The sequence below is a fragment of the Geospiza fortis genome, unplaced genomic scaffold, assembly GCF_000277835.1.
Source record: "Geospiza fortis unplaced genomic scaffold, GeoFor_1.0 scaffold41, whole genome shotgun sequence".
NCBI classification, from domain to species: Eukaryota; Metazoa; Chordata; class Aves; order Passeriformes; family Thraupidae; genus Geospiza; species Geospiza fortis.
Genome location: NW_005054299.1, coordinates 5,373,158 through 5,381,611, shown reverse-complemented (window position 1 = coordinate 5,381,611; position 8,454 = coordinate 5,373,158). Strand labels below are relative to the sequence as shown.

The 8,454-nt window shown below is 37.0% G+C and overlaps 1 protein-coding gene across 5 annotated transcripts in view; it reads right to left on the bottom strand.

Annotated features, from left to right (window-relative positions):
* Positions 1–3,336: 3,336 nt before the first annotated feature.
* Positions 3,337–8,454, bottom strand: part of BICRAL (BRD4 interacting chromatin remodeling complex associated protein like) — a 44,606-nt gene continuing 39,488 nt past the window's right edge. For all 5 annotated transcript variants that reach the window (XM_031059939.1, XM_031059925.1, XM_014308639.2 and 2 more), the window contains 2 exons: positions 7,914–8,016; positions 3,337–7,112 (listed from right to left, as the gene is read on the bottom strand). In XM_031059939.1, coding sequence (XP_030915799.1) covers positions 6,313–7,112; positions 7,914–8,016 — 903 coding nt within the window. In that variant the 3' untranslated portion in view covers positions 3,337–6,312. The remainder of the gene's footprint in view (positions 7,113–7,913; positions 8,017–8,454) is intronic.

Genomic DNA, 8,454 nt, shown 5'->3' with positions numbered 1-8,454 from the left:
TACAAATTGAAGACATAAACATTAATTCCTCCAAAAGTTACAGAAAATTTATGGAAAATGGGAGCACAGGTAAAATATGATGATTTTTTGTGGGATCCTGCTTCATCAAAATGGCTCTGAAACAAACCATGCAGCTTTTGACAGAACACTGCTGAACAAACAGGCCAAAGTGACTTAAGACTAGAAGCATCCAAGAATGCTTTATTACTCAGGAGATTAAAATGTGATTGCCAAAGGATAAAACAAAACAAAATCAGTGGGGTGGTATCTCCCTTTTAGCTTTAACAAAATCATATGCGTTAATATTTCACTTTAAAAACAGCAGTCCTCAATTTCCTGTGAAGTGAGACTTGACTCTCAGACTGGTTGTCACAGGAATAAAACTGCCCTTCTCAATAGAGGAGAGTAACATAATGCATTGTCATAAAGGGAATTCTAATTACTACAGATATCTTAATATTGTATGTTGTTTTCATTAATAACTCAAAATTAATTAAATTTAACCTCAGAAAAAAAAAACCAGTATAGTAGCAAATAGATTCCATACCTTCCTTACGTCTTAATAAAGACTTACATTGTCAACGACACTCATTCAGTAGCATGAAAATACCTCCCCTATTCCAGAATACTTGGAACTGACTCTCAGTTTTTAGCAATGTTCTTGCTCAAATTAACATAAAATCTTGCATATTAGGTACGTTTTTTCACAAACAGCTTTCAAACTGTGTGTGAACTCATCTTTGCAACTGTTAAGACACACAAATCCTCATCTGAGTAAAATATCCACTAAATCCATTCTTCACCCAGGTGCAAAGGTAAAAAGAGCAGTGTGTTTAATATTATTATCTAATACATAAAGAGATACAGTACTGTAAAACTTCCTGTGTCTACAATACATCCTGTGTTTTTAATATAAGGTTTAAGTAATTTAAATCTCAGACCCCAAAGAAATCCATCCTGCACACACCTACTCACCTTCCTGCTCATCTCTTCCAAATCCTGGAGCCTCATCTCCTTCAGCCTCATGAATTTCCTTCTGGGGACACAAAGGTTTCCAAGTCTCTGCTCCTGAGCACTCAGTAGAGAACCTTCCACAGGCACAGAGACCCTCTATATGCCCTTGTTAACAGAGGCTTCCAAATCCCTGATTAATTTTGCCATGAAAGCAACATGGAATTGTTCAACCTCAACAATATTAACTCCGTGACTTTTTATGCTGTTGGCTATTTATCAGCCCCAGATACACCCAGCAATGCCTCGCTGCGACATGACCTATATCAGGTTTCCTGTGATGGCTACTGCACTCCCTGGGCAGTCCATTGCAGTGATAAACAACCCTTTCAGTGAAGAAAGTCCTGTTACATCCAGCCTGGCACACATTTGAGTCTTTGTTCTGTAACTAGCTGCCTGGGAGAAGAGGTCAATCCCCATCCTCCTTATATATATATACATGTGTGTGTGTGTGTGTGTGTGTGTGTGTGTGTGTGTGTGTGAAAATACAGAAGAGCCTTAAAATTCTGATGCAGCTAGTTCCTCCATTTATAGAACACTTTCTCTCCACAAGGTAAGATATAAACTCTAGAAAAAAATAAAATGGAGTTTATCCTCAGCACACATCAGGGCAACTTTAAAGGTTTTTTCTTTACACCAAAAATATTGGTTCAGCTGGACACTCTATGTCCTTTGCAGGTTTTCTGACCTAGCAGAGGAGGCTCCCTCAAGCTTACCTGTTGTTTACCTATTTTAACTCATTATTATGCACACTTTTTTCCATGTCCAATACGATGACCAGTTGCAAGATTAGCAGCACTCACAAATGCCAACCCTTAAATCACAAATAAATCAGTACATCCACCACTACTCATCTGAAATCTGTGCATGCATTGCATCTCTGCACCAGAGCTGCTATGAGCAGATCTTCACCAAACCTTCTTCTTTTCTCCAGTGATTTTCTTCAGTCAAAAGAGAGCTGACCTCTGGTCACAAAGACAATTTCTCCCATTTCTTGAAGCTGTCTGACAAATGCATTGTTGTCAGACATTGTTGTCCAAACTCCAAGGAAACGTGTATGATTTGAAAGGAAAAATTCAAAGGCTTATTAAAAAAAGAAGAGAGGAATTCCTCTAAGTTTTAAAATTGTTTACACTTACCTTTCCTTGTACCAATCTGAACCTGGCTTTTTATTCCTTCATTCAGATCCCCAAAATGAATGGTGTTTTGACTTTCTTAAATCAGCTATGCATTAACACACACACCCAAATTTTCAGAAATTCCGCCCCGTAAGTTAGAATAAACATAACAAGCCCCAGTATAAAAATGTTATTGAAAAGCAATAAAAATACGCCATAAGTTCTTATAAGAAAGATATTCTCAGGTGAAGACACCTGCACAGTAGACTCCACATAAAATGTTTAGGAATACAAAAGGCGGTTTGCCCGGTGATTCTACAGGCAAAAAGAAAAAAAAAAAAAAAAACAAGCCCAAGATGCTTAGCCATCCTAACCCAAAAAGATATTAAAATAGCATACAACTGGTTTTATTCATTTTGTTGCTGTCTGAATCCATGTGGGAAGCACTCAAAAGGCATACTTATTTTGTCTCATTGACAAAATAACAAATACTAACCATGAAGATCTCTACCTTTCAACAGTGCAGGCCCTACTCCAAGATGAGAGGCAGTGCCCTTCACCAATGTTCCACTTCCACAGCCTCCAAAAATAAAGTGAGGAAGTTCCAGGCATAAGAGCTTTATGAGATCAGAGTCTCAGCATATTCTCTGAAAAATTCAATTACAGTAAGAAAAGGTTCATCACTCCTCTAATAAAAGTAGGAAGATTCCCTGTACCACCTGCAATTGCAGCATCTTCTCACAAAATACCCAAACACAGGTATCTATAACCAAATGCAGCTGACATGAGTCAAACCTGCAGCATGGATGCAGCGACCACTTCATCCAAAAGCCTTCTCATCTTCCATCTCCCTGAGGCGCCAGGAAGATGATGCCTCTACCTTGTGAAAATACACCAGAGAAGGAGAGCAAGATGTCTCAAGAACCTTGCTGTGGCAAAACTTCTAATACCAATAAGGCGGGACCATTGGCTCTCTTGTAATTTGGAGATTAACATTACTGAATGTAGTTATAATGCCACATGAACCAAATCCTAGTAGTGCATGCTCAGAATGATGCATAAGGAGTGTGGAAAGTTGGTCTACTAAGTATATTACAACAGACCTGCACCATGAAAAGCAGAGGAGTAAGACTTAAAACTGATACCAATCATCTTTTGGAAATGTGAATATCCAACTTGGTTAAATCAAGACAATCACAGATAGACATTTTTTCCCAAATCTTTGGCTGTATTGCAATGGTTGTTTCAATTTGTAATCTCCAACTAAACATTTCCTATCCATGGATTAACAATATATTTACTGACTTGTGTCTTTTAACAGTATTTATCCAACATAACAAAATAAACTGCAATTTGTTATACTTTTTTTTTTACAAAACATTTTATAAATATTTTTACAAAATGTATACAAAGCAATTTCAAGTGAGACATACTTTACAAATGAAGGTATTTAAGCAAATAAAGTCCATACCACGCTGACAATAAGTGACACATCCTCTTTAAGTGAAGTCAGTCTGTAAGGCCTCCCTACTCTAACAGATAAATTATACCAAAATCTTCAAAATGAACATAGTTTTCTTAATTGCCAGTTTAAAATTTGTTTTAATATTAGGCAGTATTAAATAACATTGAAATCACAATGCTGATCCAGCAAAATAATGAAAACATGTTTAAAGTCACGCATATTCACAATACTTTGCTGGACTTGAGCCCATATGATTAATAAACTTTTTTTAAGCACCACAAAAATACAATTATTTCATTTACTGCTTCACCACGTACCAGAATTCCTTTAGAATTGAATTCAAAGGAGTGAACAACAGAACATTAACAATCTAAGATCAATCTTACTAGGATTGTTCAAGGGGTTCCTCTCATCAGCAGTTCAGAGAAATGTGTCTGACCAAATCAATCACGATTACTTTTTGCAATTTGTCATTTTTTATATGCCATTGTCCCCCCTTCCCAATGAGACCCAATAGAAGACACACAACCTGATACTTCAGTTATGGATTTGCTGTAGAGAGGCTGGAAACCCCATACCCATTTCGAGGTGGTACAACAAGCAAGGGGACTGATGAATGTGCAACTTCACTTTTTTCTCCTCAAAAGAAAAATTTAACTAGTTAACATACAGCTGTGTAACTTACTGCTCCCCTTCCTACATAGTTCAGAATGATAAATTAATTAAATTTCCAAAATGATAAAATATGCATCAGAATACACAGCCAGGAGAATATTATTAAATCTAAAAAGGCAATAGGTGAAGACTATCTTGTCAGTTTTGCCAATAAGAAAACAACTAACTGCCTGAGAGTCTACTCTGTGGACACCCAACCAAAAATTTAAAACTGGCAATACTTATTAATATTACATACAACACTTGGGAATGTTGGGTTTTTACAAACATGTACTGTAAAATTGGCACATTTTTTTTAAATGGCAATTAGTAACATATAAAACCAGTACTTCCATTCATGTTGAAGGGGAAATGAATTTTAAGGAAGTTCATCTCTCTCTCATTGCTTTCTAGATTTGGTTTCCTTTAGTGGTCAGACAGTGGTCTGCAGCTCAGTACTGAGTTGCACTGTAATGTTCTACTATCCCAAGGATCTAATTCTGCTACCTTCCATGCCATTCAGATGGACTGAATTACACACCAGCAAAACCTTTTAGTTTCTCTTCTGGCAATCTGACAGACAACCACAGCTTGTCACAATGAGCCTCTTACATCGTGAAAATCATAATCAGCAAGTCTGGAAAAGGGCCGGTAATGTTTCTGAGAAATGGTGGAGAAGTTCTCGGGGAGAACATGAGCATACCTTAGAAACCACAAAAGCTGTATCCTCCTGAGCAGACATATGTACTACACACACGTGACCAACGTCAGCGCACTTATGTGCACAAAAGCACTCATGACCAAAGTAAACTAGAACAAAGCAGCATGGGTAGCAAAAAAAAGTCATAGATTAAAATAAATAAATAAAATAATAAGACTCTATCTTAACAACATGACAGCAAGCCAAATGCAAACCATGCAATGGTTTCACTTGGCTTTACAATATGAATTAATAATTACACATTTTTTGATATGTTTAAACAATGGGATTGCTGATCAACTTTGGTCTGTACATATCTTGACAATAATGACTGCTACGGTGGATGATTTAACATTCTCTGACAGCAAAAAAGCAAAAAAAAATCAAAAATAAACACTGGCCTTTAAGTTTACTCAGAGTAAGGCTAACATCCTCTTAAAATATAAGCTACAAATACAGTTTTCAAATCAAAGTGCTTTTGACACTTGGTCTAAAAAAAAAACCAACAAATGAAAAAAAACATTTATACCACTTCAGAAAGACTCAAGGCTGACTACATCCAATTATAAAATGCAAAATCTTTTCCTCAAGAGATAACATATATATGTATTATATATATAAATTCATGGCTCTATCATGGCCTCATCCTGTACACTTTGCTATTTACTGGCTTCCGTTCTACCTTCCTTAGTCAAGCATTTATTACTTCATATCATGCCACTGTGACTAAGATCATATAATATCATCCCACAGACTAAAGTTACCCACTACAAATATATCAAGTACTAGTTTCTGCTCAGAAAGCAATAGAAAAGCACTTAAAGTTTAAATTATGAAGCCTTGTAAACACACTGATGATTTCCTTCCAACTTAAGAATCCTAGAATACAGATTCATTAACAAAGCAAATAATCACTTCTGAATAGAGGTACAGTGGGTTTTCCAGAAAAACTAAAAATTTGATGATTTGTGGAAGAGAAGGGTAGGGGAGAATTGTTGCTTCCATCACTCTTTAAAAACATTTTCTTAATAAATATATCCTTTCAAATGACTGTGATTGTCAGTATATTACCGTATTATATAGGGCCTAACAACCTGCAACCCTGTTACGTTGCAGTACTGCTCAATAATCAAAAGCACTATCATAATAATACTTGAAACAGTAAGGCCCTAACAGACTGCATTCTAACAAGGATTAACTTTACTTGGATATCTCACTGTAACCACAATGAGTATTGCTCTCAAACACAGAACAGAATCTAGTTTAGAAAGGTTAACCTTAAATGCATGTCAGGCTGTACTTGTGGTGTCATTCACATTTGCTTCTGCTAAGAGAAACATAACTTGTCCATGGTACTGTAACTATTAACACTCTAAGATACTATTTACAGCTGCTTCTAAAATAGAGTCAGTTTCTACAACACTTTCACTGTGGTCTGGAATAAATTTTTCCAGACAGTTCTCTTGTGAAGCGATAGGTGAAAAATTAGGGAACTCTAATTCAACCGAGCCACTGCTTGCCGCCTCATTTTGTGGCTGCCTCCCAGCTTTTTTAAGTTCCAAGATGTTTTTAAATGTAGTTTCTAAACTCTTACTGAGCAGTAAGTCTTCCTGGGGTTCACCAGAGCTTTTCCTGTTATCAGGATGCAAAACCTCATTCTTTGGAGAGCTCCTCAGAGTTTTGTCTTGAAGTGAATTATTACACGTTACCTTTGAGAAAGACTGAACTGCATTCCTTGATATTTTATTGTGTGTTCCATGACTGCCTCTTGACACTATTTTTGACAAGTCTTCAGAACTCGAAGAATTCTCAGTGGACTTGGCAAGATCTTTCCCACTCATCCTTTCTTCAGAAAGGGCCACGTATTGGCTCTCAGAAGAACAATTAGCTTTTTCAAACTTTAAAGCTTTAGTGAGGCTCTCGGATTTTTTAGTAGAAGCTTTTCCTTCTTGTGTCAGAATGTTGTTAGGCACTATAGGAAGTTTACTGTGGTTTGTGGACTCTGCTGAGCTGGATTTTGGTCGGTCTCTGGCTTGGGTTTTGGTAGGCTGACTTCGAGAAGATAATGTTTTGCTAGACTGATGGTCACTTTTGCTGGACTGTGCTTCTTCAGCCGTTTTCTCAAATTGTTTGGCAGAACAACAAAAATCGGCCTGATAACCATCTGAAAATTAAGTAGCAACATTTTACTAAAATCACCTACACATCCAAATAACTGACACTCCAACACAGTTTCTGTGTACTGAAATTCAAATAACATCTACAGGTTACAGCTCTGGGTCTTTAAGAGATGTTCATACGCTTAAGTGTTCTGCTGCGCACAGTACAGGAGATTAGCACTAAATTAATCAGCACACTGCTCACGCATGTGCACTGTAAAACCAGATTAAGGGCACTTCCCAGCATTCTAAATATGCAAATATGTTCTCTGAAGATTAATACTTTCTACAACACAACCTGTGAATATCTTTTGAAATATGCAGATCGTGCAGAACCTTTAAACAAACCGTAGCTGTAATCTTACACAATTAACGTGCTTCCAGGTGCTATGTTTAACAACATCCCAGTTTAAAAAACTGCCATTTAAATGGCCATGACACTCCAACAGCAACACTTCATTAAGATGAACAAGAGTATTCATGCTTCAAACAGTGCTGGTCTTTCTGGCTGTATGTAAACTCAGAGATTCTTTCCTGCTAGGATGGAGGCACTGCAGGAGTCATGACTCTTGTCAAAAGAAACTTGAACATTTCTCTGCCAAACAGGTAACATTTTTTTTCCCCACAAATAACTGCTTCAACCCTACAGTGTCTCTGGATTGCTGAATTCTGGAGTTATAAAAAGTTATCTTGCAAATGCTAATTCAGTATTTCACTAACTGGAATCCATAGCAATCAGTGCCTCACTGTGGCCACAACTATTTTTAAACACTCCACACTTAATTTCGAAGTTAAGCGTTCCTTACCAGGATCCACAAGTGCAAGACGCTTTTCCCGGGTCAGAGATGCTCTTTCCTCCTGGTTAAACATCCTATCAATCATAACCATTTCTGCAGAGGGATTTATCCGCTGGAGGAAAAGGAAAAAAACAACCCATCTCTGGAGTGACTCATATGTTGGTATCAAATCAAAACATTGACAGCTTAGTTAAATTTCAGCTAAAAGAAACTTCTTTTATTATGTATTTGCAAAGAACATTCACAATTCAACAGCCCTGTCTCTGACCGTACCACTACTGAAACTCAGTCATGAAATATTACTCACATTGTACTGCAAATTTTATTTGAGAAAGACTTTAAAACAGAGAATTGCTATTCCAGTTGGATGAGTTGTACTTTTTCAGGACTGAGTATGCTTACTAACGTAAATCACAATTTTTTTACTTCATACAGTATTATTCTCTTTTAGGGGATCAACCAGCAAAAATCTTGAACTGGGACCATCCTATCATCTTCCCTGCACTTCTCTCCTATCCTTGTAACTAGCTGGTCAGAGCTGCATTTTACT